This window comes from Aureobasidium subglaciale (genome assembly GCF_000721755.1).
Source record: "Aureobasidium subglaciale EXF-2481 unplaced genomic scaffold scaffold_35, whole genome shotgun sequence".
In the NCBI taxonomy this organism is placed as follows: domain Eukaryota; kingdom Fungi; phylum Ascomycota; class Dothideomycetes; order Dothideales; family Saccotheciaceae; genus Aureobasidium; species Aureobasidium subglaciale.
In genome coordinates this window covers 38,866-66,720 of record NW_013566960.1, presented here as the reverse complement: position 1 = coordinate 66,720, position 27,855 = coordinate 38,866, and the positions used below count along the sequence as shown (strand labels likewise).

The window sequence follows — 27,855 nt, the reverse complement described above, 5'->3', positions numbered from 1 at the left end:
TCGCCCAGAATGGCATCGGACATGAATCTGGCTGAAGCTCTTGGTATGTCTCCTCTACCATTGTCCTTCTGCCCATCTAATCCAATATAGATGGCGTCTCTTCACCGGGTGTCAGGGAGAGAAAAGAGGCTATGATGAGCCTTCGACAGATATTGAGACACAACCAAGGCACCTCCAGGATAGACAATCTCAAAGATTCAGCACTCTTCAAGATTTACGACACCCTCTTCCACGCCATCGCTCTAGAACTCACTATGCTCAAGGCCTGCAAAGGAGGTAGTAAGAAATCTACCGTATCTGCTATAGAGGGACGACTCAGTGATTGCTCTGCTACATTGCGAGTAGCAGTAGATGCGGGTGTGCGCAACGTTCGCTCAAAATCCATCAAGGCCCTCATCGACCACATTCTTAATAACTTTGCCGGCCCAGACGGTCTTCCCGACACCATACTGTCGAGCGACTATGCCAAGAATCTTTCGGTCTTGCTCGGACATGAGCCTCACGTCGAACATTTATCTTATGATCTCTGGCACAATATTCTTGACTTCTGTCTGGATAGTGTTCAGACGGTATGCAATCCAGGTAGTGGGTTGGGATCCAGCATTCTGAGCTCGAGATCATCACGCTCTCACTTCGCTCCTTCTCAGGCAAGTGCAAATAATGGCGTACTTTCTCGGCAAGCCGTGGATGACTTGGTCAACGTTGTGCGCTCTTTGACAAGTGTTTCATTTGCGCCGTTCCTTCAGAAGGGCACTCGAATTCTCACTGCGATGTCTCAATATCTCCAGAACTCACAACATATGTCGAAACCTCAGATCGATGCACTGGTCGTCATAAATACAGTTCTGCTTCAAATGCGTACTGAGGATGTCAAGTTTACGAAAAGGTTCGCTCGCGATGCCCTTACATTGACCAAGATGTTATGGAACACGAAGCTTTCCGCAATGAAAGATGAAGTATTATCCATGCTGGTCTTGCTGCACCCGTTCGTCGATGTCCTGTCGCATGACGATACGGATGAATTGTTCCCTATCGATATTTCCAATCTTGTCGAAACACTCAAGACCGAGTATACAAGAAGAAGTCTCAAGGATCAACTGCAGCTCAATTCACTGAGTCTGCAGCTTGCCTTGAATCGGCCCTCTGATGGCTTGAGAGGTCAGATATTCAGCTTACGGGACGGTCAGACTTTTGGTGAGAACACACTGAGTACAGAGCACAACTGGACCTTGCTCAAGCTGCTTGCTCAGTTCACGATCATGGATGACCCTGATGACCAGAGAAACGACAACAGGTCGACATCTCCCGGCTCTGGTCCTTATAAGCGCCAGCGCGTCGCGCACTGGTCGGACGAGTTGCTTAGAACGCTCTCTGATCCCAATCTAGCGATTAAAGTGTGCTCACTACAATTGATCTGCTTTATTGTGCAGTCGGCCAATATTGAGGAAGAAGTCCTAGGTAATCTGGTTGAGAAGTTGACTCCTTGCATCCTCGACGACAACAGTTATGTCGTCTCGTGGGCCCACATCGCTCTTGCTAGGTATCTAATTCCTATCTGATTTTGAATGATCAAACCTAACGTGATTCTAGTTGTGCTGGTCAAGTTGCAGCCTCTTCAGAGAGTCTTACTGGGGCGTGGAAGTCTATCTGGCGCTACACTCTCAGAGCTGTCAACCCTGCTCAGACTTGTAGAACGGCATGTCATCTTCTCCACGCCATCATTCAAACGGACCTGATTGATCGGACAATGATACTCGAAAGCGTCAGCTCCATGCTTTCGAATATCTCAATCAATGGGCCCTCAGTGTTTGATGACTCGGTCGCTGGATTGTTCCAAACCATCTTGGAGGGTGTTCAACGCGAAAGTACATCCTCTTTCGGTGAGAGGTCTGGGCAGATCTTGACATGGCTCTTTCATACATGGGCACCAAGTAACTTCCATGACAAGATATTCGCCTCTCAAAACGCCACTACCGATGTTATCACCGTCATGAACCTGATAAACGCTTGCTTAGGACTTCCGAGGGAACCGGAGCCTCTGCTTTGCCTGCCGATTTGGGGACCTGTGGCGCAGTCGTGGATCCTGCACAGCCAAACACAAGACCTCCTTGATTACCTGCTACTGAAGAACAAGGCGGTTGTGGTACATGTTCAACCAGATCAGGCTAACACATTTCCAGAAAGAGGCTTCTCCATGAGCAGCATCACTGTCGCACTTCTGCTTGGTCTTTGTACGACTGAGACGAATAGCGCGGTGGAGAAGTGGCACAATATGAAGGAGCAAGGTGCAGGATATCTAGACAGGCATATGGTTCGCATGGTCAGCACTCTCATCATAGTCGGTCGATGCCTCGCAAACTGTTTGAGAGGCAAGAACACGCATCGGACAGAACAGCTTCGTGCTGCTAACAAACCCCTTACGACTCTTCTGTTCAAAGACCTCTCCAGTCCTGGTTGTGAGCAAGACAAAGTTGACGCTCTCATTGACCTTGTTGCACACAGGCCTTTGGCTCATCAACCGAAAATATTTATGTCGGAAGACCGCAGTCATCATGCCTGCATGTCCGACTTGTCGACCTCTTTACTGGATCTTGTGGAGAAGCGACGGGAGATGACAGAATCGGACGCTTCTGTGAAGAGGAACAACATAAGCGATACTCTGGACTTCGACACCGACTTCGAGTCTCAAGTGACTTCTCACACTGCTCCTGTGAACGAAACTCAGCCTCTACGGAAAGTTGTTCCGAGCAAGTACAGCATTGTCTCGCAGAGAGCAAGTGTGACAATTTATGCAATGCTATTGCAGTCCTCTTGCATCGGGCCTGATGACATGGTTGACGATCTACCAGAAAATCTCATACCTCACGTACTAGAGCTGCCCACTTCAGAGATCCTGGCCAGCGGACCATTTCTTACAGCTCTACCACGCTATGGTGTGCAGCTCACTCCGAAGCAGTTCGAGCCACTCCTCGAGTTCTTTGCAGACAACACACTGCAGTCTTACGAGCTCGAGCGCGCCGAAACTAACATGGATTTGCTACTAGGTGTTATGGAAAGCTTTGTGTACACCTGGACAGACCCCTCTGACCAAGATTTTTATACCTTTGGTCTCGATATCTACAAATGGTTCACGGTGACAGCCTTGAAAGCCAAATTGCTTTCACCCTGCGTGCAGAAACGAATTGTTCGGCTAATGCTTCAAATCTTGCAAATTGACGCAGATTACGGACAGACTGACAAACTTCCAACTGTGCGTTCAATGTTATTTCGTTTGATGCGCGAAGGCACTCTAGATGTCAAACATTTCATCGCTCAACATTTGTCGTCAATATTCAGGCTTTTCCCTCTATCTGCCCATGCTGAGATCCTGGAAGAGCTTAAAGCCAGTCTGCCTACCGATTTGTTGTGGATCGAGGGTCTCGCTGTTCGAATCCTGATCTCGGCTAATTTGGCCGCTGATTGGCATTCACTTCGACGACAATGTATCTTCCACATATTTGAGACTGCTGGCATGATCGTAGAAGCGGAAGACTACGCTGCCACGTGTATTGCGAAGATCTCTGATGCGCTGAAGCTGAAGTCTGCAAGGGAAGTGTTTCAACTCTTCTCGCCACAGCTACTGTACGTTTGGCTGGAGACTCAGGCTGTGTCAAGGATACCTTTCAAGATTTTCGGGTACAAATCTATGGCCGAGCTACTGGAACACAATATGAACGAGATATATGCTCAACTGCTTATGCGCGAGAAGGACGACCAGATTCAGTGGTTAACAAAAATGCTGGATTTAACGGAAGCACAAGTCTCGCAGTCTACTTTTAGTAAGACTCTCGCATATGCTATTTCCTGGGACGTCAGTGGTAGGCAGGTATCGTCTCAAGATCCATCTCAGGTGACGACGATCTGCGAAACTCGCCTTCGTGGCTTTTACAAGACGAGCGGCGATTACTACGCGGCGGTGAAGTCCAATCTTCCCGATATTATCGCTCAGATATTCACCTCGATCTATCATGAAGAAGTCGCTGAGAAGTTGTTCGAAAAGAAGTCTCAGTATGCCTACGCTAAAGATGCTCTCTCCGCAATGAAGCGGCATGGGTCTTTGGACACAGATCTTTCACAAGCTCAGCAACCTTGTTTTAAAGGCAGATATCTCATTGATCAACTCGAAAGAGTATGCCGTAGAACAGGAAACAAGACATTCACAACCGTCAAAGATATCCTGGATGTTCCTCACATCACCGTTACTCTGAGATCCATCATCGATTCTATGCACCCTGCTTACGGACCACTTGAGGCCTGTCGGACCGTCAGAAAGCTGCGCATATTCCTTGCTCTGGCTGGTGACGAAGTCTTTCGTGGCTATCCCTTGCAGACTATGATTCGTACCCTGCAGCCAGTCATCATCGATCCACACTGTTCTGATGATGGTATGGGTATGCTGCAATACCTACTCGAGCGTGGAAAGTCTTTCCTTAAGCAAGAGATATCGATGTTCACAGGCACAGGCCTACTAATTCTTTTGTCATTGAAGCAATTCATGATATCTCGGCAAGACAAGACCACTCAGGAGAGCCAGTTTCGCAATACAGTCTCGAGGATGCAATCCTTCCATGATTGGCTTGTCACTTATCTACTCGAGTTTCGATCTTCCATGAGGTTGCCACAACAGCAAAACGCTTTCTGTTCTCTTGTTGAGTCATGCCGCGATCTAGAGCTCTCAGCGCCTTCGGGTGTAAGTCAAGCGGCCAATACCTTACTGAAAGGACTCTTGGACGACGAGGAATCAGTTACACCCGTTCTGGGGCCCATTGAACGTAAACAAGTAACCTCAACTTTATGTCATCACTTCCATGTGACGGACAAAGCACACGACATGTTCGCTTCGGATGAGCTCTCACTTTCGTATGCTCGTCGGGTATGGGAATCTACCCAGAAACTCACTATAGCCAATGAATACGGCGCATGGGCTGCGCGGGTCATAGGCCGTGCTTATGCCTCGACTGTGTCACTAGAACAAATCAGACCTACACGTGGCCTCATATCCCATCTTACCAGTACTCTAGGAGAGACGAACCACTCCACTCGGGCAATAGTGACGAAGCTCAACGATTTACTCTCCAGTCAAGATCGAACACATGTCGGAGTTGCGGAGCAAAGTCTCAGAAAGATTGCGAATTGTTTCATGGCTCAAGAGGACCACAACGGAGTGATCGATTTTGAAAGGATCCTACCAGTCCATGTCGTCGATGCGATAGCCAGAATTTATCACAAGGACATTCCAGAGATCAAAGACAGCCAAAAGCTTCGTAGAGAGGATCTCTGGCGCGCAGCAAAGCTCAATCGTAACATGCCATTCGAATCCTGGGTCCAGAATCTAACGGTCTCAATTTGCCAATGGGCGAAGGGCAATCCTCTTGTCGGCCAATTGGAGAACCTTTTTGCGTCTGATGTTGCGCTCTCACAGGAACTCTTTCCTTTCATCGTCCATCTAGCTCTCAGCTCCGAGGTCGAGAAAGAACCGGTTCTCCGTACATACCTGTCGGAGTCTTTCTCCGCACATTTTAACCACCTCGAACCAGGCACTAGTCGTAAATCTCGTCTTCTGATCGAATCGCTGTTGTACCTGCTCACACAGAAGCTTCCGAACGAGAAGACTAGATTGAAACGACTGGAATGGCTCGAGCTCGATTACCTTCTTGCTGCGAAAGCTGCTGACGGGTGCAACATGCCGACAGCTTCCTTGTATCTTAGCGAGATCGGAGCAACTCCAGAAGATTGCACACCGCCATCTCGGAGATCTTCCGTCAATCTCAGCACTTCCAAAACGCCTTCGAATGAGCTGCTGTTGTCTATCTACAGCCGTGTAGACGACCCGGACTCTTTCTACGGGGTCAAACAACCACCCTCGTTGGAATCGGTGCTTGCGCGTGTACACCATGAAGGTGACGGCATAAAGGGCCTTATGCTGCACTCCGCTCGCATAGACGCGTCCATGCGAAAGTCTGGACTGGCGGATGAATCAGACGCATCTGGCTTGATCAGCTCTGCAGGTGCTATGAATTTGAGTAGCCTGACCCATGAGCTTTTGAATCGTAGAAGCAGCAATCAGCCTAGCACCGCTACAACAGACACAATGCTCGATGCTGCTCGCAAGTTGGAGCAATGGGACCTCAATCTTCCCCAAACAGAAGGCTCGGCTGTAGGTACACTGTATAGTGTGTTTAGAGGGCTCGCGAGCGCTACGTATCTTGAGTCTGTCCAGCTGGATCTGGATCGAGCTTTCAATTCATCAATTCAGCATCTACGAGACACACGTCTTGATGCGTCGGCTGTACGCGCCACACTATCGGGTATTGCTGTCTTGAATGAAGTTGATGAGTTGATCGCGGTAAGATGTTCTTCTGATCTGACCAATCTCTGGGACCGAATGCAGAAGAGACAAATGAGATGGGATATTGGACAGTAAGTGATGTGAACATTAGTATACGCCAATACATGTTAACCTGTCTCAAAGATTCAACGATGCTCAAAGCATTGTATCTTGTCGAGAAACTCTTTTCAGCCTCTTGAGTCGAAACAAAAATCTCAGAGAGGCTCTTCACGTCAACATTCGAGATTGTCGCGCAATCGAGGCTCGGTCGGTCATCAGCTCCTCTCAATTCGCTAGAAGAAACGACTTGATTCAACAATCTCTCACCGCGGCGACTTATCTTTCTCAGTTGGTACCAATATGCCAGGAAGTTGACGTAAAAATGGACGCAGCGGCTCACTTTGAAGTTGCGACCACGCTATGGAGGCAGGGTGAAATCTCGACGTCGGTGCAGATGCTGCAGGAGCTTTGTCTACGTACGGACTTATTAGGGCAATCCATTCAGGTCGGCCGTCCGGGTATGCTGGCCCAATTAGTAAGTCTTCCACCACTTTCCACTCTCGACGAGTGTGACTAATTTGAAAAAAGGGTCACGAGATTGCGGACGCACGCCTAGAGCAGCCAGGTGAAGTCATTGCAAACTATCTTAGGCCAGCGATCGAGCAACTTGACGACACGACATCTGGTTCAGAGACTGGGAAGGTCTACCATGAATTTGGCTCGTTCTGTGATCAGCAACTTCAAGATCCTGGTAACTTGGAAGACTATCAACGACTGGCCAAGCTCCGAGATCGCAAACTAGGAGAGCTCAAACAGTATGACGAGTTGATCAAGAGACTCCCTGCTTCAGACAAGGAAAGAAAAAAGGACCTCCAGAGGCAGCAGAAAGTTGTCCACACCTGGTACAAACTCGATGACGAGGAGTTCCAAAGGATGAAACGCAGCCGGGACGACTTTGTACGCCAGAGTTTACAAAACTATCTGAGAGCTCTTAAGGTCTCTGATGAGTTCAACTCTTCTGTTGTTCGCTTCTTTGCTCTCTGGTTGGAACACTCTGATTCGGAGATTGCGAACACGGTTGTGCAGAAGAACCTGCCAGAGGTCCCTAGCTGGAAATTTGTCGGTTTGATGAACCAGCAGACATCACGACTGCAAAGGGACTCGAGCATATTCCAACAATCACTCGCAAGTCTCATCACCCGAGTCTGCACAGATCATCCTCACCATGGTGTGCACTACCTATACACGACATGCTATTCATCCGTTGTAGAAAGTGAGCAGGCTGCATTGTCACGACGCAATGCCGCTCACGAGATAGCGACCAAATTGAGCAACGACAAGAGAATGGCCGAAACCATGCGCAGAAGTTTCAAGGTGAGCAATGCTTATCACAAGCTTGCGGAGGTCAAGATGAATCCGAAGGAGTTCAAGGGCAAGATCACGGTCAACATGGTGCCTCAAGCGAAGGAGATGGTCAGTACGGTGATGTCTAGGAAAATGCCGCCAGCAACCATGTCCGTTAAGCTTCGTCTCGATTGCGACTACTCCTCCGTCCCAATTGTCGCTAGATATAGGGATGACATTCGTATCGCTAACGGATTGAGCGCTCCCAAGATCATGGTTGCAATCGGAACAGATGGCAAAGAATATAGACAGCTGTTCAAAGGTGGTAATGACGATCTCAGACAAGACGCCATTATGGAACAAGTATTTGGCGAGGTCAGCAAGATGCTGCAGACTCACAAGACTTCTCGTCAACGCAACCTGCATGTACGCACCTATAAAGTGCTCCCGCTCACATCGACATCCGGCATCATCGAATTCGTACCACACTCAATGCCTTTGGGCGAGTTCTTGGTCCCGGCACATGTGAAGTATCATCCTTCGGACCTGACGCAGAACAAGGCGCGCGAGAAGATTGGTGGCGCACAAGGCTTGACAGCAGACTCGCGTCTCAAGGTCTACCGCGAAGTAACGGCTAGACATCAGCCAGTGCTTCGTCACTTTTTCTTCGAGCGCTTCCAAGATCCAGATGATTGGTTCCAAAAGCGGCTCAACTATACACGCAGCACGGCCACCATATCCATTCTCGGTTGGATTCTCGGTCTCGGTGATCGCCACTGCCACAACATTCTGCTGGACGAGAAGAGTGGTGAAGCTATTCATATCGATTTGGGAGTCGCCTTTGAAGCCGGCCGTGTCCTACCGATCCCCGAAGTCGTCCCTTTCCGCCTCACACGCGACATCGTCGATGGCATGGGCGTGACAAAAACAGAAGGTGTCTTCCGCCGCTGCTGTGAGTTCAGCATGGACGCCCTCCGCGCGGAAAAGGACGCCATCATGACACTGTTGAACGTCCTCCGCTACGATCCTCTATACTCATGGACGGTGTCCCCTCTCAAAGCCCGCAGAATGCAAGACCCGACTCGTAATGGCGATGATGGAGGCAATGGACTGGGAAGTGCGAGTAAGCCCGAAGACGAAGCTGGAGAGGCTGCTAGAGCATTGGCGATTGTAGAGAAGAAGTTGAGTAAGAGTTTGAGTACTGCTGCTACGGTGAACGAGTTGATCCAACAGGCTAGTGATGAGAGGAATTTGGCGGTGCTGTTTGCTGGATGGGCTGCTTATTGCTAGAGAGAAAAGTCTGGTGGTTGAGGAGAAGAGGTAGATGTATAGCTTGCTTTGCCTTTCCACGTCACGCTTTTCCTACATATGGCTTAAAGGCTTTGATGATGGTGTGTATACCTTGTATTTCCTTTGGGTCTACGAGGACGTCCTTGTGAGGTTTTGATGGTTATACGACGGCGATTTGTGTATGTCCAATTGTGCCTTGCACATCTGTAAAGCATAAGATATGCTCATGACTGCATAATTTTGACAGGGTTATCCCTCTAGCGATGCCCTAGATCATCGTCGACGACACTGCGCAATCACGAAGAGGTTTTTTGCCCTTCAGAGTCGATACATAGATACATTACATATATCTGCTCTCTGTGTACATATCTTGTAATAATCAGACCTGCCAATGCTGAGAAAACCTTGATATATCTCTTTCCGATACTCGTCCACCACAATGAGCACTCGATCCCGTCAGATATCAAGCCATGCTCTCAAGCGAACGTTATAAAACCACTACACGTACGCCATCAACCAATCAATGATCTCACAGTCCATACCAAAAGCAAGTAGAAGGATAAAGTGTCTATGATTCCAATCAAACATATCTATACTCCCCTACCAAAAACACCAAGACCCACCCCATCTATCCATGTCCCGCGAGAAAACACTCCATCCGAATAGTAAAACCAAGGACCGCCTAATGCAACAAGTAGAGGAGTATGAGAGAAAATAAAGGGGGTATCTAGGCGACGCGACGTAAGATCATTAGGACGAGGGCGATGACTATGCCGATGATGGCTTTGTCGATCCAGGCGTCTGTTGTTGTAGTTGCTGGTTGTGGTAGCGGTTGTTGGAGTTGGGTTGCGGGGACTGGTTGTGTTTGAGTCTGCTGAGATTGAGGTGGTAATTGTTGCACCTGTTGAGTCGTGGGCGTAGGTTGAAGGTCTTGAGCAGTAGGTGGTGGTGGCGCTTCAACAGGTACAGCTTCAACAGGTCGAGAAGCACCAGCCACTGCATCAGAGGATTCCTCAGCAGCATTCTCCTTCTTAGGCTCAATCAAGCCAATCTTGCCAACCAGTGCATTCTCCTCTTCTTTCGCCTGCTCGAGTCCAAGCTCTTTACACCTCTCCTCCTGTTCCTCCAGCACAGCCAAGCCACTCCTCCCACACCCAACACACGAATACTCTCTACTCTTCTCCGCCAAACCCCTCCTCACATTATCCGGCGCACTCATACCCCCGACCTGGCCCCCGGCATCCGTATCCATAAAACTTCTTATCGCAACCAATGCCGTTCGAATCCCCCATGCCGGCTGCCAAGTCTCCTCGTGATGGCCCGAGATACTCAGACAGATTTCGCGATTTGGTTCAAAACGGCCTGAGGGGGTCAGGAAGCGGAATGAGGGTGGGCGGAGTGGGTAGGCGGGTGGGAGGATTATGCGGCCGTGGTAGATTCCGTTGGCGAAGGGGGAGGGTCGGGGAGGGCCGCGAATTGTAAAGTGCCACTCGAAGAGGTTTTCTTCGAGTGGGGCGGCATGGAAGTCTGGGGTGGGGTTTGTGGTTATTTCGGCGGCTTCTTTGACTGGTGGGAGCGTGTTAGTGGTGGATTACTTGGTGTGGGAGGCAGGGTCGGGGATGGATTTACGGATGCGCTTGATGGTGGTGTTCTTGGCTGCCATGTTGGGCAGGAACAGATTCGAAGGACGTCAGGAGAGGATGTGACAATAGATATGGCAAGTGAGAGACGGACAGAGAGTAATAATGAAATGAGGAAGGAGCCACGTCGTCGGACTGCTTGTCGTGGCCTTCGCTGTCCCCGCGTCAATGACGACCCGAGTGTCGCGAATCTGGGGATCTTGAAACAAAGCAGACCTGAGACCTGAGACCTGAGACCTGAGACCTGACCTTTGAACATTCATCTCCCTTTGCGCCAACACCCTCACCCACCCACCACGCACTTCTACCACCATACGCTTTGATCCCTAGTCACTTGCAGCAGTTGGAATATCGTCATACCATATCTGGACACTCTCGGCTGTTCACAACGTACAAGTCCACCATGGCAGCACCGCCAGCACAGAGCCTCACCGAGGACGACATCTACCGAACCTCTACACAATTCCGTCTCTGGTCCTTTAGCGAGTCCGCTCTCCTCTCACTCCGCCAAAACACTCATGAAGCTGCTTTCCAACAAGCTCGATCCTACCTCTCCGAATCTTCTCTCGAATCCCTTCCTTCAGCACAAGATGAGCTCCGCCTAGTGCAGCGCTACTGCGAACAAGTACGCGCCACATCCGACTTCTTCAACTGGAATGTCAACGTCAAGGCTACTGCCGTACAATATCTCAAGCGATTCTACACCACAAATTCCGTCATCACATACCCGCCAAAGGAAATCTACAAGAGTGTTTTGTTCTTGGCGAGTAAGACGGAAGGTGTACACATGTCGCTATCAGAATACGCAAGACGTATAAAGACAGATCCCAAAGACGTTTTGGCTCCAGAGTACAAGATCATCCAAGCCCTCCGCTTCACCCTCGATGTACGACAACCTTTTCGCGCGCTAAAAGGTTGTCTTATGGATCTCTTGAACATGGCAGCTGGAAATGGTGCTCCTTTGCCTTTTCTAAACCTAACACCTCAAGACCTGCAAAATCAGATCTGTGCTCTACCACCACCTCCTTCAGGCTCGAAGACACAATGGCAGCCTTCACAGCAAATAGGTCCCAAAGAAGCTGAAAATAGAGCCCATTGTGCATACACCGTAGCGCGTATAACCCTCGACGCCCCAGCTCTCCTCACAGACGTCTATTTCCTCTTCACACCCCCTCAAATCTACCTCGCCGCTCTGAAACTCAGTGATCCTATCCTCTTTACTTTTTACCTCAGTACGAAGATCCCAGCCACGGCAGCTGCTCACGATATCATTGTCTCTACAATCGCAAGATGTGCAGACATGTTGGCGAGCTTCGACCAGAGAAAAGACATTATGAGTAAAGAGGATAGAAATGCATTGGAGCAGAGATTGGAAGAGGTGAGGGATCCAGGGACGAGGGATTTGGTGGGGAGGAATGAGGAGACCAAGAGAGGTGGTATGGCGTTGGGGGAAGTGGATGGAGAAAAGGCGGAGAGGAAGAAGTTGGCGAGGGAAAAGAGTTTTAGAGAGGGTGAGGATCTTTTTGGTCCTGCCTTGACCGTGCAGTCCAAGGAGTAGACGGACAGTCAGAGAAGAGAAGATGTGATGAGTGGAAAAGATTGGTCATAGAATATACAAAATAAACACCTCTTTCCCTTCCCACCTTATGCTTTAATACACCCACCACTCCACCTATACACCAAAGAAACCATAAGACATGTATACAAAAATCTCCACCATCCCCCTCGCCCACAACAAAATCAAGGCCCAACAGCACTAGGAATCTTCCTCACCAACCCCGGATACCAATTAGAATTCCGATTCACCGCCGCAGCATTGACCTCACTCTTCCTCCCACTTGCACTTCCACTCTTCGTCCCCGTGGCGGCAGCAGCAGCAGCAGAAACACCAGAACTATGATGCACAGAACCATCTCTCCAATCCGCAAATGTCGTAGGTCTATGATCACTATATCTAGCAAACGGTACATCTTCATCTTCCACCATTAGAAGAGATGGGTTTTGCATATGTGGGTCTCCTTTTGACTCGTTCTTCTTCTTTCTCGGTGTGGCTTTGGAAGAGTTGGAGGGTTTGGGTTTTGTGGTTGAGGAGGAGGAGGAGGAGGAGGAGGAGGAAGCAGAGGGAGGGGAAGAAGAAGGGAAGCGGAGGTCTTTGATAATTTGACGTAATTCTGCATCGTCGCCTGTGGTTTGAGCGCGTAGGTATGCAGGAGCTTCCGCTTGTTGCAGACTTGTCATTACAGGCTCTCGATCCGCATAGGAGAATTTTTGAGGTTGGGGTGGATCCGTTGGGATGATGTTTGGGTCCAAGTATGCTTCATCGCCTTTAGCCAGCAGTTGTAGGATATCCAGGCTTTCACCTGCAGGGATGGGTGTGGTGTGGGAGGGAGTGATACAATCCATATCTACTTCCTTGCGGAGAACAGTGTCGACGTCAACGGCGGAAAAGTAGGCACAGGATTGGGGGAGGTCGTGGATGCCCATTTGCTGGGAGAACATTGCGCGGGTCCAGATGTTGCTGACTTGAAGAGCCATAACGGCGCGGTATTTGTCTTCTTCCTTGACCAAGTATCTGATCTCGTCGTGCACTGTGATGGACAGACGAGCGTTGATGTTGTAACGTCGAGAGAGGTACTCCATAGACACGATGAGAAGGTGTAAGTAGTCGACTCCTGAGGATTGAATTGCCCAGTTGATACGTGAAGTCATGAAGCCACCTTTGCTGACAAAACGACGCATCAGAGCTTCGGTGATTCCTGCTCCCAGCACTGGCGTCCTTGGTCGCTCTTGCTCGGCAAAGTCTTCTAATTTGTTGAAGACGAAGGACTCTGTGCCACCACGCCAGAATGGTCTATCACGCAAGACCTTGCGAGTCGTCTTTGCACCCTTGGTGGTTTTGTACAGCTTATCAGCAGTACTGTCTGCATCCGCGTCACTGATCGTAGGGTTGAACTGGCGGAGAAGCGTAGAGGCGAAGCGTAGACCAGCACCATAGATACGACCGTAGTTGAAAATTTTGGCGTCGTTTCGAGAGATGCCCAAGATTGAAGCGGTACGCGAATGCATGTCTGTGCCTTGTGCCTTGCTACCTTCGAGGTTCATGAAGCCGATCGCATTGCCGCCATGAATCTGGAAGGAAGCATCTCCCACAAGTCCAGCAATCCAGAGTTCCTGGGAGTCCACATCTGCGCCGACAAAACAGTAGCCTGGCGGCGCTTTGACCATAGATTTGAGTTCGGAGCCCACGCGATTCTTCTTCGCATTGCTAGCTGTGAGCCAGGTGTTTTCGACCGCGCGCCGTGTGATGGTGCCCATGGGAATAATTTGCGGCAAGATGAACCCAAGCTGATCCTTCTTATTCTCTTCTCCTCGATATACAACCATTTGCGACATGATTCGGTCTCTTGCACTGATCCAGTAGGAACAAGAAGCGTTCATTTGTAGTGCTTCTTTGGCATAAGTGTACTCGGACGAGAGTGTGCCGTTCTCGAAGAACTGTAGATATCCTTTTGCCAGAGGGTTTGCACATCTAGCTTGAGGTCCGTCCTTGTGTGGTAAACGGTAGTAGACGTGGGTGTGATCGTCTCGTAACTTCAGATTTTCCTCTTCAGACATGTCGCATGTTTGCAGCCCTCTCTTGGAGTACTTCCCCGCTTCCGCAAAAGGTACTCTATACGTCCATCCATGCTTGTCAGACCAGGTTAGCGGATGGCCATCCCAGGCAAGGCGAAGCAATAATGGTGATATCCTCGTGCGTACTGTGAGGCCAATTGGCGCATCATTTTTTGCAAACAAGTCCTTGTACCAGTTGGGCATGCCAGGCTTCTTCTGACGTGCAGCAGGTCTTGGCTCCTCGCCCTTCTTCTTGCCCTTCACCATACGAATCTCTTGACCTGACCAGTCCAGCTGGCTCAACCACGGGTCATTCTCATACTTTTCTGGATCTGACTTCATATCAAGCGCTTTGCTGGCCAGAGCATGCAGTCGTTCTTCCACGGCGTCCGAGAGCTTACGATATGTAGCTTCTGCGTTTGCAATATATGAATCCCATGTTCGGTCGACAGGCAGTATTTCAGTCGAAAGGTGGCGAAGCGCAGCAAAACTAACAGGATGAGGACATGTTTCCATAAATGCTGGAAAGACCTTTTTGTAAACTCGATGAGTAATGTCCACATCGGCAGCACAATAATCAAGCAACTCATCAAGCTTTTCGCAGACACCTTTTCGATCGAGTTCGGAGAACCATTCACGCTTAGCCTTGTCGATAGTTATGCCACAATGAAACTGTGCAACGTCGCGCAAGGAGTTGACAGAACTACGACCAACCCAGAGTTCCTCCTCCTCATCTACGTCCCCCTTTGCTTGCAGGAGTACAGCTAGATCGGCAGCAGCATCCGAATTTGCGATCTTGTCTCTTGTCTCGCGATTCTTGCGGTGCATATTCCAGGTAGGTCTCTGCCTCGAGCACATTCCGTTGACCGCAACGTGAAGTGACATGGTGTCGATGAAGTTGTTACGCGACTGATCGAGCTCGTACTCCTCGGCGACCCGCGCTCTGTCATAACCGATGTTGTGGCCGACAATGATGCGCGGTTTTCGAGGGTCTCCAAGAGGGATGAGATGACGGTCGCTTTCGGATTCGCCCAGTAGCCAAGGCGACAACCATGCGTACCAGGACTTGTCACTGACGGCGCATGCCATGACAGCAAAGGATGACTGGTGCCACAAGACTTCGACGTCAAAGGTCAACATTTCCTCTTCTGGCGCTTCTACAGGCTCAGAAGAACCATCCTGATTGTACTTAGTCCAACCACTCTGTCTGACCCATTTTCTCGGTCGCGGCGGTGCATTTGCGGTCGAGTACTTTCTTGCGAGGCCTAGGTACGGCTCGGCAGAATCCATGGCTAATTTGTAAAAATGCTCGTCCAGAGTCTGACCCTGTATTTCGGGCATGTCAAAGGCAACAGGCTCAGACGAGTCGGTGTTCTTTCCCAAGAGATCATGGCGCTTCAAGTGGTCTTTGGACAGGCGGACAAGATCTTCGGGGGCCGGTGGAGCTTTAGCAGCAAAGACTTGAGGATAGATGTGGCTACTGATTTGCTGAACACCAATTGCATTGAAACGCGATTCGGCCGGGACGGACAGAGAAGAGCGACGGGCGTTGGTGGACGAGGCAGGCGAGGATTGGTCATTGTGGGAGACGTCTGTGGCGTAATGTCGTGGACATGGAAATGGCGGGCGCTGCTGGACGACACGGCGCAGGCGCAACAGCGAAGCTTGCTGCGACCGCATGGAGTTGGCGGCCATAGTACCAGGTCGGTGGACTGGTGAAGTACACTACGGAATGCGCATGTATGTGAGGGCGTAGTCAAAAGTAACTTCCAGTGGCTCCATGGCGGGGACGTATGAACTTTCTTCGGGTTGCAGGTGCAGTCGACATCATGACCTCGCGCACTGATTTACCCAGCCACACCTGTCTTCCACCAGCCACATCTCCGATCACCTGGAACATCCGTGGCCCAATGCAGCAAGAGCGTCTAGGGTCTGGTCTGGTCTGGTCTGGTCTGTCGAGGCAGGCAGGGCTGACGGCTGACCAACTAGAACGGTGTTTCTTGTGCGACACGGCCAGCAGCAGTAGAGCGGCACCTCCATCAATCAGCAACGAGCCCAAGCAAACTTCCACATGTATTGCGCATCAAGTATATAGTCTGCCCCAATGACCCTGTGCGGAGTGCCGTGAGGGATCGTCGTCCAACACAGCAGTCGCTATCCACACGCCGTAATGTCTTATCCATCGAGTAATCACTGGCCCTTTGATGGACCTTCTTTCAATTTCTTGTTCGTCGACCCAGCGACCACTTGCTGCTTCTTGAATTCCTCAGGCTCACTGTTCTTCGCAGACCTTGGAATTACAATCCGAACGCCGACGAGTCGGACTCTCAGTCCCAGCAGCAAGCTACCAATCCACCCATTCCAGCCTACTATCCACCGCCATACAACTTCTCTTCCTCTTCGTCTTCATACCCGCGACTGCCTCTGCCGAGCTATACACAACCAAGGAATCATTCGACGACGGGACATTCCCGACCGCAACAGCTTTCTACCCCATCCGCCTCTCTGCACGCCGCTCTGAGGGAAGGCGCCGATTTTCTACCACGAGCTTCCATTCTTCCCCGTCTACCTCCACTTCCTCGTGTCCACTCTGCCTCGACTCAGCAATCCAGCTTTGGCTACATCCCGAGCCACTTCTTCTATTCACCACCTCAGTCGCCCCAGGAAATCGACCCGGAGACACACACGACCGCTACAAATACTACACATCAACCTGCAGTATCCTCGTCCCCCCAAACCGTTGCTGGCCCATCGTTCACCAATCAATCGACCGATCCCTCCATAGCCAATCCTCTCACACACCCTTCACCCGCCAATCAGTCGACCTCTCGATTCGACAACGAATCTCTTGCTGGTGCTTTCAGAAGTGGTCCGTCGTTCTCACACCACCAGAACCCTGTCGAACAACCACACATGAAAGAGGAGGACACCGACATAATGCTTTCCTCAACTGCCCCCCGCAAACGTCCACGCCCTTCGTTTTCCGGGACGCCACCATCTGCGACCAAGCGTCGACTGAACCCTTCCGCTCCGATAGAGTTAGACGACACAGACGAAGACGAAATAGAAGAGTTGGGCCCTGACAACGATATTCTTGCAAAAGAGCGCGAGGCCTTGGTCACTAAACAACGGGAAGAGAGTAGCAAAGTCAGCAGGATAGGAGACTTGAACTGCATGATCTGCCTTGAACATTTCACCAACATGACTGCTACGCACTGCGGTCCGTCTACTCGTTCTTCATGTCGATGTAACAAGGCTGACAATATCTTGCAGGGCACATCTTCTGTCATGAATGTTTGACACAGGCTTTGATAGCTAGTCAGCGCAGTTCGGATCACAACTACGGCACATGTCCAGCATGTCGTAAACCGATCAAGCCAAAGGGAAAGACTCAGATCGTTCCTCTAGCTCTGATGAAGGCGAGGAAGAAGAAGTGATTTCATTCGTTTGGTAGCGACCTGGATTGTATTTACAGGGTTTTGGCGTCTTTTGGACAAACATGGTTTCTAGCTTTATACCCACTCTCTGTTCATGACCATAGCAACTGTTCAGGCAGTTGATCAAATTACCATGCATTATGCACATCATGTCTCGCATCCTTGCATCGATCCTCTGTAAATCATGCATTTATCAGTTGAGCTTGTTTCTGCGGAGGTACAGATAGTAGCAAACAAGCAATGCCATGATGTCTCCTTCTGTGCGAATCCAGAAACTTGATTTTATGCACTACCTCGATGTAGCGAAGACCCATCTCGATCTGAGCCGCAGCGTACCCATAAGCAAGGCGAAACGGGGAGCAATCCGTAGCAAGTGGATGCGGATGCGATCACGCATTTCACAAGATCAACCCCGGATCGTCACCCCGCGCCATGACATAATAAATACAGCTCGCTCGTCATGAACGACATGGGAAACCTGAACTTGAACTCTTCACACTTCCTCCTTCACGTTCCTATTCAATTGATCTGATTTACGATTGTTCTCACTTCATCAAACAAACCACATATTTCACATAGAACCAACAACATGGACACTCTCAGAAATGCAGCAACTGTCGCCGCTAGCTACGTTGGCTTGGGCGGTACCGCTGAAGAGGACAGAGGTAAGCGATTCAACAGATCCCCTCTGTATCAACACCGGGAGAGCTTGCATTGGCAGTCGAGATCACTTCTGTTCAACAGATGTTGAGAGACTATCTAGCCTGACTCTTCACGGCCACCCGAACCACACTAGCGGGCAAACATTCACCCAGACTACCGAACGAGACTGACCGGTCCTACTCGGAAGGCGAGACTAGTCATATTGCAGGCGGCGAGGCTCCTCAGAATGTCGCTACCGGTACTTCTCAGTCAGGCGTAGAACCTGTCTCGGGAAAGCTTGGTCGTGGAGAGGCCGGTGAGCCATACGATGCTGGTAACCTGGACGGTATGTGTTATCTATCGGACTCTTCTTCGTGGAGTATGCTAACATGTACAAAAGGTGACGCAGCTCTTACTGGTAGCTCTGTACAGGATTCTACCTCGGGTCTCACCTCTCAATCAACCTTCAGCCATACCCAGAGTACCAGCAGCACTGGACTCGGCAGTGGTCTGACCGGCAGTAGCGGTCTCACTGGTGACAGTGGAAACAACGGGTTCACTAGCGGGCCTACCAGCTCCGGTATCCGTTCTAACACAAGCTCATCCGAGAACACCACATCTTCGAAACCCGTCTCAGAGAAGGTCCGCGAGACCTTTGGTGTCGGTGGCGGTAACAAGCATGGCACTGGTCTGGGTAGCCGTGAAGATGGACCTGGATACGGCACGGGCTCAAAGCGAGACAAGGATGGCTCCCTGGGCTCAGTCGTTGGACACGGATCCAACCCCGACAAGTACTTGTACAACTCAAAGACCGCCCCTGGACTTGGTGGACACCGCATCAGCGATGACTTCACCGACTCAAACACCAGAAATGAGGGTGCCGATTCGTTGCCAGCCAGTCTGGGCTCGGACGCTGCGGCTGGCAAGGCTGAGCACTCGGGAACTCATTCATCGTCTGGAGGTCTAACCTCGGGGCGTTCCGAGAATGACAGATATGCCTCGGGGGGCACTGGCGGTGCTTCTGGAACTGGCGAGAGCCTTACTCAGAAGGCAAAAGACTATCTGCCTGGTGCCAGCAGTCACTCTAGCGCCCGCGACAACACAGCTCTCGCTGGTGCTACTGCAGCCATGGCTGGCTTCGGGCACAACCAGCCCGGCCATGGCAGCTCTGCTAATACATCTGGCAACACCCACGCTCTTCCCGTCCGCACTCACGACTCTTCCCTTACCGAAGATAGAGATCATGGTGGTAGCTCCCTTGGTGGATCCAGCCTCGGAGGATCTGTCCTTACCGGCACCGGATCATCGGGTCTCTCCAGTGGTCTAACTAGCTCAAGTACCACTGGCACTGGATCAGGTCTCACTGGCTCGCATGATCATAGCCATGGGCTCAGTGAGGTGGCGTGTGAAGCAGGTAAGAATTGTCCCCTTCTATGCATCGAGGTCAAGTGCTAATACATAGGTCCAGAGCATGAAGGGTACAAGCCTCACGGTGGCCACCCTATCGGTGAAGCCGCTCATAGCACTGTAGATGGCAAGCAGACTTGGCTTGACTACCGCAATGATCCAAGCCTGCCCGTGGCTCGTGCCAACCCAGCCGACCAGTAGATACCTCTGGTCATGACTAACATGGTAGCTTGACGACTTGTTGATGACGGATGATTCATGTGTATCTTATGATGATGGGGAACAGATTTGCACGAGTTTGTAGTCCACATGAGATAACAAGCTTCTCCCATAGTTGAACGCAACCTTCGATCATCGTTTTCTTGATTGTGCAGATGCATGGGAACTTCAAAGATCCGAAGATCGCTGCTGTTGATACACAAATTTGGTGTTCGGTCCTTGAATTAGTGCAATCTTGCAATCTACGAAATGTAAGAGCTTGGTTGCATTGCACTTGCCTCATGATGCATTTTCAGTTGTTTGCGGGTGAGGAACTCCCTCGGGACGTCATTTGCCGTCGCCAGTCCTTCCAACTCAAGTACAGGAAAGTGCACCTGATTCCCGACTTCCCTCGATGAAGAGATCAGTCGTGTCTACTCTTCTGGCCGACTTCTCTGTCCTCCGTCTTCTATCCTAACCAAACATCGACCAAAATTCCATCTTCCAACGATAGCTTGTTACTGCTTTACCTTACCTTGTTTACTTACTGTTGCATCAAATCCTCTGACACAAAGGTACCATCGCGGCCGATGGATGATGATTCTGCAATGGCTAACCCATCACAGATTCCCATCATCCTCCATCAGTCTCCAGCTCTCATACCCACATCCATCAAGGCTTCATCGATCTATCTCGACGCCATCATGCATTTCATCAAGCTAGCCACCGGCACTTGCATCATTGCAGCCAGCAGTGCTGTCGCTCAACAGAGCCTTGGTCAGACGCAGTCCTACGAGCAGGTCTCTAGCATGACTGTCAATGCCCTCGTCAACGACTTCCGCTACAATGGCGATGTCACCGTCCTTCGTGGTCTCATCGACATTGCCTTTGCTGCATTGCAGTCTGAAGCCGCTCTGGTTGCATCTTGTCTCCAGTCCAGTAGCAGCAGCACTTCTTCTGGGAAGGGTAATTCACCTGCCACCTCGGCACCAACGCCCAGCTCTGGATCTGTCCTCAATCCAAGCATGCCCAATCCACCTCCTCTCAATGTTCCGGTGCCTGTCCCAGCAGGTCCCGGTCCAGTCATCCCTCCTTCTTCATCATCTTCACCATCTGCTGGTCAACCTGTTACAACTCCCAATCATCCATCAGCTGGCCAGCCCGCCAATGCTGCTGCTCCGCCAGTAGCTCCTGCAGGTATCGGGCAGTCACCATCATCGGGCTCATCGCCCTCATCAGGAGGCTCATCTCCAGCTGGAGGTAGCAACGTCCAGCCTCCCTCTCCAACGTCTGGCGGGAACAATGCACAATCTTCCGATCCACTCGGCAACTCAGGTAGCTCTGGCTTCTTGACCTCGCTCATTCCACTGTCACGATCAAGTTCCAACGGCTCCATGTCTGCTGGCCTACCTCTGAGCAACTCCAACGGCTCGGGCATTCTCAGCCCTGCAGGCGGTCCCCGCCCTCTCGGCCCTGTTACCTCAGGTGCAAACAACCCTCTCGGCTCACTCGTGTCTGGCGTCGGCAGTGCTGTGACTGGAGCTCTCGGCGGCGTTGTCAGCGGTCTGCCTACTCCGCTTGGTGGTATCGTCTCAGGAGTCAATGGAGTTACTGGCGGCGCTCTCTCTGGTGTCGGCGGACTTCTTGGTGGTGCAGCCGCTACGCCTGCATCCGGAGCTGGAGGTCTCATCCCCAACGTCGCTGGAGCTGCGGGCGGTCTCGTCTCAGGAGTTGGTGCTGCTGCTACTGGTATTCTGGGCGGCATCGGAAGTGCCCTGCCTGGTCCTCTGGGTGGCGTGGTCTCTGGAGTCGGCAATCTTGCTGGTGGTGTTCTATCAGGAGTCGGAGGCTTGGTATCCAACGTTGGGGCCGCTGGTAGCAGTCTTCCTACCGCTTTTGGTGGAGCTGTCTCAAATGTTGGTGCAGGCGCTGGTGCACTCGTCACTGGCTTGACTGGTGGTATTGCCGGCGCGCTTCCAGGTCCATTGGGTGGTGTTGTATCAGGAGTCGGAAATGCAGCTGGCGGAGTGGTGACTGGTCTCCTCGGTGGCGTTGGTGGAGCTGTTGGTGGTCTTCTTGGTGGCCTACTCGGCGGCGGAGCCTTGCCATCTTCAATTACAGGCACGCCATCTCCCGTTTCTGGTGTCGTCGTCTCTGCAACCAACGGAGCTGTCGCCACTTGCACCAACCTTGTCTGTCTGCAGGCATCTCTTCCAGGGCTTTTGGGTCTTGACCTTGCTGCTGTTCCAACCGGAAGTTCAGCTGACTCTCTTCTCAACGTCGGCGTCAAGATCCTTGGAGGTGGCAATGCACCAGCTGCTGCACCTGCCGTGACAACCAATCTCAACGCCATCATTGCTGCTGCCAGCCAGGTCTCATCTGTGGTCAGTGGCAGTCAATGCTCAAACCTCATCTGCCTTCAAGCTTCTCTTCCAGGAGTCATTAGTCTCAGCGTCGGAGCCATCCCAACCACAGGTGCCAACTTGGGCAACCTTCTCGGAGTTGGTCTCAACCTCTTCAATGGTGGTCAAGCACCAACCATCGCCACTGTCTCTGCAGGTACCGGTTCAGCAATCGTCGCCGCAGTCACCACTTCGGTCTCAATCACTCCAGCATCTGTGGCTGGACAACCTTCGCCAACTGGACAATGGGTCCCCTACACCTCATGGATGTACATTGCTCCTGGAGGCGGCTTGCTTTGATTGACTTGATTGACATTGCAACAATCATGATAAAATAGTGGTGTCTGTGATCGATTATAGGAATATTTTATGACAGTTTCTAATACCAAAGCATGTTCTACGTACCACTCTGTGCCACTCTACTCGTTGTGCAATGTGACCTTCATCGTTTGAGTACCTCCTTTGCAACCTTCTTCTCGGTCTGCTCGAGCAGGGTCATCATGGCAGTTCGCCTGTCCGTAGCACCATCTCCTTGTAGCACAACCTTGGTAGCGGGTATGATCTTTGGGTACCTTGGGTCCGCGGCCTCTTCACCGACAACGGCACAATAATGGATCATGCCATTAGATGATCTTGCGGTCACCACTTTGAGATTTCTCTCTCTCGGGTACAATGCCTGTGCATTTGCTTTATAGAATGTCAAATCTCAGTACCAACCTTTTTTCGCACAAGCTCTTCCGAGACGAAAAAGTGTGCAGTGAGAACAAGAGACGAAAGCGACCGTACCCTTTATTTGGCTGGTAATGTCCGAGACTGACATGACTTGGAGGACTTCTTCATGGGTACTTGACTTGAGGATTGGTGGCATCGTTGCAAGGAATGTTTCTTCCGGGAAACTGCCTTTGTCTGACTGATGATGTTGGAAGAGATGGTATATTTGAAAGACGAGTGCAAGGCAATAAACAAGTCTAGCGAGTTTTTGGCATGTGAAGTTGTCATGAGGGAGGCTTGTAGGGAAGGAGTGGGTTCAAACACACTTGGAGATGTGTTTATTGAACGACGTAGCTCCTCGATTTCGAGGTTCGTAGGAGGCGATTGTGAATTTTATGCAAAGACTCAAGACGCCTCGAGGATTAGTCGCAATGGAGTCCAATTGGCATCTCACAGGGTCTTTTGGGACTTCATGTCACCTTCTTTGCACCTGGACGACTACCTTTGTGCACACACGACCATCTTCACCATCCAAAAGCACGAACGTTTGATAGACGAAGTAGTTGTGTTTGATAACAACATTCATCTCAGAGAATTGGCCGGCGCCGACGGATTTCCCACATGGCAAAAACAGCCGGACAGAGCCGAAGCGAACGATGAGCAAGACAGACGCCACCACCGTCATCAAGGGACCACCATCTCAGACAAACCCACTTAGAAACGTCGAGATTTGGAGTCTCTGATCTCAAGAATTGGAAGCAAGTATTTTACCTTTTGGAGTTTGCGATCCAAGCTAAGGGAAGAGAAAGTAGGCACGAAGTAGGCGAAGCAAGAAAAGGCAAATAAAACTAGGGCGCAGTGCACTTGTTTTGGAAATGTTGTTCTTGTGTTTACTCGTAGGGATCAGCGTTAGGATGGCAAGGAAGAGGTTAGGTAGGGAAAGGAAAAGGCAGCACGGTTGTATGACTGCTTTCCGAGATTGTGTGAGTGTCGATCAGGAGACTGGAGTGCGAGTCGGAGAGCGAGTGCGACTGGGATGTGGTTCGCCGATGAGGAAGAGGGGGACGTGACAGTATTGGAAGGTGATGGTGACTCGCATGCAGTGGCAGGGCTCACCAGGAACGGAAAGTTATCCGTGGAGGAGGAGACGAAGAAGAGGGACTTTGTTTATCGACCCTGCATGCTGAGCTGGTTGATAGATTTGCTTGGATGCTTACAATACTGCGAACTGCCGAGATGGAGGGATGCGAAAGATGATCGAGGTCTTATATAGGTAGATACCCTTGTACATGGCTCGAAACAGAGTTTCCATACCATGTCTCGTCAGTCCGAAGGGAGCCGCCCACTCGGTCTCTTTGCCAACGGCTTTTCGACCGAGTCAAGCAAGAGAAAGCGGAGGTCTTTGGGCGAAGCGGGAATGCCACCAAACTTTGACTGTGCGGACGGAGCGACCGACATCTGTCTCGTTTTACACTTTTGCCCAGCTCAGCTCTCGTGCTTTCTATTCCCACTTCCTTCCCTTGCAAAACAGTTCGACTTCTCCTCTTCGACTTTTAATCTGTTGATATTCTGTACGCGAGACCATTTTCACTGAACAAGACTCGCATCGTCATTGGACCCTGAAGGAGCACTTTATCTTATCGACACACACGACTTTCGAGCGAGCAACGAGGCGATCGACGAAACGATGCCGACCAGCGTACCAAAGGAGACTGGACTGGGTGTCTGCAAGCAATGCCAGACGAACGATGCTGTGGAAAATGTTCGCTCACGACCCATGTGCAGGTGAGCAGAACTGACGTAGCTCTCATGGTCGCAAAAATACTGACCATCATCAGGGACTGTTTCTGCAAGTACATCGCAACAAAGGCTGTGAAGCGCATGGAAAAGTTCCGCACGAGATTCTCAACTGCTGGCCAGCAACGATCCCTACTGCTCCCCCTCTCCATTGGCGTATCCTCGCTGGTACTCCTACACTGTCTGGATGAGCAACTCAAACGTCAAATCGAAAACACTGGACGTACTGGCTTTGCCCTGCAAATACTGCACGTAGACATGACCGCTGTCGTACCAGAGGGACCTTCAGCGACGCAGCTAGATGTAGTCAAGGAACGCTACCCAACACACACATACACATCAATCCCAATCTCCTCAGTCATGGAGGTGGAAGACGTGCAGGACCTACTTAAACAATACGGCATCGACACACCAGCCCCTCTCGGCGACGGCATTGAAACCACGAATCTCCAATGCCTACAGACACTCCTCCAAGCCATCCCCACCGCTACAGCCCGCGCCGACGTCCTCTCAATCCTCCTCCACAAACTCATTGTCGATTTCGCAAAAGCAGATACCTGTGAAGCCATCGTCTGGGGCGACAGCACAACAAGACTGGCAGAGAAGACTCTAGCGGAAACCGCAAAGGGCAGAGGTTTTGCTCTCGCCTGGCTAGTCTCCGACGGCCCTTCGCCCTACGGCATCGACTTTTACTACCCTATGCGCGATCTGCTAAAGAAGGAAATCAACGCCTATGCAACCTACACAAACCCACCCCTCACACCTCTAATCGCTCCCGAGCCACCACTGGAAACAGTGGTTAGCGCAAAACACAGCACAATCGATGGATTGATGCGCAACTACTTTGACGCCGTAGAAAAAAACTATCCCAGCATTGTGGCCAACGTGGTTAGAACGACTGCAAAGCTACAAGCCCCAGGTGTCGGAGCCGGAGACGCGAGTTGCAGTCTTTGCGGCTTACCTCTGCTGCTTACGCCTAGGACGGAGCAGGGACTGGTTGCTGAGGGCAAAGCACCTCCGCCATTGTGCTATGGCTGTCTGAGGAGCGTGCCTATGTTTTCGCCTTGAGTGATGGACAGCTTCGTCATCTTGCGTCTTCTTTTGTTGTTGTTTCATCCCAAAGCGTATCACGACAGCCTTTTGTTATTCCAGTTTTCTCTCTTTGATGATTCGGCAGTCGATGGGAAAGAGGTAGTAGTTGTATAATGAGAATGGAAGGGGATTTAAAGTATCCTTTCGAATGAGAGAAGCATATCATACATCACATTCTCGTGGGCCAAATTTCTCTCTTTCTCTGTGGCGGTGACTTGTAGTTTTAGACATCCAACCTGGCGACTCTCGACATGTCAAGGGTCTCACGTAGGAAAGAGATGACGATGAACAACGTAAAGAAGAACATAACAATCAATGGTATCTCTAACAACGCTATCAACAAACTGGGCACATCTGTTCGCTCACAAAAACAGAAAAAAAGAAACCGCGCACTACGCCATAACATCATCTCTCCAGGGTAATCCAGTCTAGCCTCCTGTCTCGCCACAGCTCCATCTCGAACATCTCAAAGACGCCCGACTAAGAATGATCTTGAGGTCTCAGAGTTACTGGACGCCAATAAATCAGTCATCTAGGTCATCGACGGTCAGAGCGCACAGTACCAGTCTCCATTGTGTTGTCCACACGGACTGGACGGCCACTGATATCGCCTCTCTCTAGATCCTGCTCTCTTCTGGTACCATCGCCGCCAAAGCTGAACCAACCACCCGATTTCTTCGCTTGAGTATTGGTGGTTGGTGCAGGTTGGCGAACTGTGGGTTGCCGAATATCTTGAGCGCCATTGTTCTGAGGACGGGTTTCTTGGAGAAAAGCTCTGCGATCGTCTTCTTCGTCGCTGAAGTCTTCGTAGGCGGTTGCTGGGTGGGTCGGTCTGCTCGAGCGGCCATTAGCCGTCTTGAGAGCATCGGGCTTGTACAGATTATCCAGATGCTTCTCCAACAATCGGCAGTTCTTGGTGTTTGCCTTGAAGTAGGCATCGGCAATATCTCCAATAAACGGAATGATACCAATCACAAAGTCAATGGCGACATTGATCAACATCTGAATGAGAATACCCATTGGTAGACCGCCCTTCACCTTCATGCAGCCTTTGACAAGCAAGAGAGCGATTCCAGCATCGATGGCGTCGCCGGCAGCAGGGACTATACCAATGACGGAAGACCATCCGAAGCGTGTACCGAGGAATTCGAAGAGTGCCATGTCCATCCTGTAGGAGCGACGGCGCATTTTGGCAAGGACGTCGGCATCGTGTTCAGGAATGTAGGAGGGGACAGTCTTCTTGACTTTCTTTTGCTTCCCAGGCTTGCGCGGGTCGTCGATGTATACGAAGAAGGGATCCTGCGAGGAGTGTGTTAGTTTATGTATTGTTTGCGACAAGTCGGAATGGTCGAAGCTGTATCGATAGATGGTGGATGATTTGACTTACTTCGTCGCCGCAAGGCTTCTTGCTCTGGTACTTTGCCATCTGGCCGCGCAACATCTTATTGGCGGCGTACTTTCCAACTGCAGCAGCCATGTTTGCGGTGTTTCTCGGTGTGGCGTTTAGTTGTTGGATAGAAGTGGATTATATCGATCGCAGCAGTCAAGCCGATTTTGTATACTGGCAAGTTGGTGTAGCAACTCAAAGATAGAGATGGATGCTGGTAGACAAAGAAGTCTTGGAATATGGTGTCTCAAGAGCTTGTTGTAACACGGCGCGTGTTGAGACGGTAAGGGGAAGTTGCAACTGGGCGTCAAGCTTCAAGGCGGTTGCTGAGGGAAACGACGAGCTTCAGAAGAATGTCGCACTAAAACGAGTCGATGGATGGTGATATTAACTGCTGAAAGGTACAGTGGTGTTTGGACAGCGCAACAGCAACCTGGGAGCTTGTGATTTGACCAGCGGCGCAACTTGATTATAACCTGCTTGTCGACCCTATGATGATGGCATTTGGAAAAGTATCGAAGACACAGCC

At 50.8% G+C, this 27,855-nt stretch overlaps 10 protein-coding genes across 10 annotated transcripts; 7 read left to right on the top strand and 3 right to left on the bottom strand.

Annotated features, from left to right (window-relative positions):
- Nucleotides 1-9: 9 nt before the first annotated feature.
- On the top strand, nucleotides 10-9,001 carry AUEXF2481DRAFT_9016 (uncharacterized protein; the record flags this gene model as incomplete). Its single annotated transcript, XM_013483901.1, has 5 exons — nucleotides 10-43; nucleotides 91-1,540; nucleotides 1,591-6,459; nucleotides 6,512-6,902; nucleotides 6,956-9,001. 5 exons carry the CDS (start codon nucleotides 10-12, stop codon nucleotides 8,999-9,001), a joined length of 8,790 nt encoding a protein of 2,929 aa, XP_013339355.1.
- Nucleotides 9,002-9,434: 433 nt separating this feature from the next.
- Nucleotides 9,435-10,807, bottom strand: AUEXF2481DRAFT_44627 (uncharacterized protein). The gene is made up of 2 exons (XM_013483931.1): nucleotides 10,631-10,807; nucleotides 9,435-10,567 (listed from the first exon to the last, which is right to left on the bottom strand). The coding sequence occupies exons 1-2, from the start codon at nucleotides 10,662-10,664 to the stop codon at nucleotides 9,729-9,731; spliced, it is 873 nt and encodes a 290-aa protein (XP_013339385.1). The 5' UTR covers nucleotides 10,665-10,807; the 3' UTR covers nucleotides 9,435-9,728.
- A 237-nt stretch (nucleotides 10,808-11,044) lies between these two features.
- On the top strand, nucleotides 11,045-12,199 carry AUEXF2481DRAFT_33536 (uncharacterized protein; the record flags this gene model as incomplete). Its single annotated transcript, XM_013483917.1, has 1 exon — nucleotides 11,045-12,199. One exon carries the CDS (start codon nucleotides 11,045-11,047, stop codon nucleotides 12,197-12,199), a length of 1,155 nt encoding a protein of 384 aa, XP_013339371.1.
- A 182-nt stretch (nucleotides 12,200-12,381) lies between these two features.
- Nucleotides 12,382-16,049, bottom strand: AUEXF2481DRAFT_74827 (uncharacterized protein; the record flags this gene model as incomplete). The annotated part of the gene is made up of 3 exons (XM_013483959.1): nucleotides 15,867-16,049; nucleotides 12,668-15,845; nucleotides 12,382-12,595 (listed from the first exon to the last, which is right to left on the bottom strand). The coding sequence occupies exons 1-3, from the start codon at nucleotides 15,946-15,948 to the stop codon at nucleotides 12,382-12,384; spliced, it is 3,474 nt and encodes a 1,157-aa protein (XP_013339413.1). The 5' UTR covers nucleotides 15,949-16,049.
- A 141-nt stretch (nucleotides 16,050-16,190) lies between these two features.
- Nucleotides 16,191-17,852, top strand: AUEXF2481DRAFT_44624 (uncharacterized protein). Its single transcript, XM_013483930.1, has 3 exons — nucleotides 16,191-16,479; nucleotides 16,542-17,473; nucleotides 17,527-17,852. The coding sequence occupies exons 1-3, from the start codon at nucleotides 16,424-16,426 to the stop codon at nucleotides 17,688-17,690; spliced, it is 1,152 nt and encodes a 383-aa protein (XP_013339384.1). The 5' UTR covers nucleotides 16,191-16,423; the 3' UTR covers nucleotides 17,691-17,852.
- A 316-nt stretch (nucleotides 17,853-18,168) lies between these two features.
- Nucleotides 18,169-20,149, top strand: AUEXF2481DRAFT_44623 (uncharacterized protein). Its single transcript, XM_013483929.1, has 4 exons — nucleotides 18,169-18,355; nucleotides 18,541-18,678; nucleotides 18,733-19,746; nucleotides 19,801-20,149. Exons 1-4 carry the CDS (start codon nucleotides 18,280-18,282, stop codon nucleotides 19,938-19,940), a joined length of 1,368 nt encoding a protein of 455 aa, XP_013339383.1. The 5' UTR covers nucleotides 18,169-18,279; the 3' UTR covers nucleotides 19,941-20,149.
- Nucleotides 20,150-20,218: 69 nt separating this feature from the next.
- Nucleotides 20,219-22,938, top strand: AUEXF2481DRAFT_44622 (uncharacterized protein). The gene has a single exon (XM_013483928.1). It carries the CDS (start codon nucleotides 20,546-20,548, stop codon nucleotides 22,637-22,639), a length of 2,094 nt encoding a protein of 697 aa, XP_013339382.1. The 5' UTR covers nucleotides 20,219-20,545; the 3' UTR covers nucleotides 22,640-22,938.
- A 167-nt stretch (nucleotides 22,939-23,105) lies between these two features.
- On the top strand, nucleotides 23,106-24,094 carry AUEXF2481DRAFT_524757 (uncharacterized protein). Its single transcript, XM_013483967.1, has 2 exons — nucleotides 23,106-23,808; nucleotides 23,863-24,094. Exon 1 carries the CDS (start codon nucleotides 23,253-23,255, stop codon nucleotides 23,766-23,768), a length of 516 nt encoding a protein of 171 aa, XP_013339421.1. The 5' UTR covers nucleotides 23,106-23,252; the 3' UTR covers nucleotides 23,769-23,808; nucleotides 23,863-24,094.
- A 643-nt stretch (nucleotides 24,095-24,737) lies between these two features.
- On the top strand, nucleotides 24,738-25,915 carry AUEXF2481DRAFT_33530 (uncharacterized protein; the record flags this gene model as incomplete). The annotated part of the gene is made up of 2 exons (XM_013483916.1): nucleotides 24,738-24,835; nucleotides 24,889-25,915. 2 exons carry the CDS (start codon nucleotides 24,738-24,740, stop codon nucleotides 25,913-25,915), a joined length of 1,125 nt encoding a protein of 374 aa, XP_013339370.1.
- A 317-nt stretch (nucleotides 25,916-26,232) lies between these two features.
- AUEXF2481DRAFT_83553 (uncharacterized protein) lies at nucleotides 26,233-27,816 on the bottom strand. The gene is made up of 2 exons (XM_013483960.1): nucleotides 27,327-27,816; nucleotides 26,233-27,238 (listed from the first exon to the last, which is right to left on the bottom strand). The coding sequence occupies exons 1-2, from the start codon at nucleotides 27,414-27,416 to the stop codon at nucleotides 26,477-26,479; spliced, it is 852 nt and encodes a 283-aa protein (XP_013339414.1). The 5' UTR covers nucleotides 27,417-27,816; the 3' UTR covers nucleotides 26,233-26,476.
- Nucleotides 27,817-27,855: the final 39 nt, after the last annotated feature.

Bases quoted from the DNA above. Each gene is read 5' to 3' on its own strand.
- AUEXF2481DRAFT_44627 (XM_013483931.1), bottom strand. From the start codon at position 10,664: ATGGCAGCCAAGAACACCACCATCAAGCGCATCC. The intron at 10,568-10,630 runs GTAAATCCATCC...CGCTCCCACCAG, and splicing joins CACCACCATCAAGCGCATCC to TCAAAGAAGCCGCCGAAATA.
- AUEXF2481DRAFT_44624 (XM_013483930.1), top strand. From the start codon at position 16,424: ATGTCTTATCCATCGAGTAATCACTGGCCCTTTGATGGACCTTCTTTC. The intron at 16,480-16,541 runs GTTCGTCGACCC...TGTTCTTCGCAG, and splicing joins GGACCTTCTTTCAATTTCTT to ACCTTGGAATTACAATCCGA. The intron at 17,474-17,526 runs GTCCGTCTACTC...AATATCTTGCAG, and splicing joins CATGACTGCTACGCACTGCG to GGCACATCTTCTGTCATGAA.
- AUEXF2481DRAFT_44623 (XM_013483929.1), top strand. From the start codon at position 18,280: ATGGACACTCTCAGAAATGCAGCAACTGTCGCCGCTAGCTACGTTGGC. The intron at 18,356-18,540 runs GTAAGCGATTCA...CCTACTCGGAAG, and splicing joins TACCGCTGAAGAGGACAGAG to GCGAGACTAGTCATATTGCA. The intron at 18,679-18,732 runs GTATGTGTTATC...CATGTACAAAAG, and splicing joins CGATGCTGGTAACCTGGACG to GTGACGCAGCTCTTACTGGT.
- AUEXF2481DRAFT_44622 (XM_013483928.1), top strand. From the start codon at position 20,546: ATGGCTAACCCATCACAGATTCCCATCATCCTCCATCAGTCTCCAGCT.
- AUEXF2481DRAFT_524757 (XM_013483967.1), top strand. From the start codon at position 23,253: ATGATGTTGGAAGAGATGGTATATTTGAAAGACGAGTGCAAGGCAATA.
- AUEXF2481DRAFT_83553 (XM_013483960.1), bottom strand. From the start codon at position 27,416: ATGGCTGCTGCAGTTGGAAAGTACGCCGCCAATAAGATGTTGCGCGGC. The intron at 27,239-27,326 runs GTAAGTCAAATC...CACTCCTCGCAG, and splicing joins AGAAGCCTTGCGGCGACGAA to GATCCCTTCTTCGTATACAT.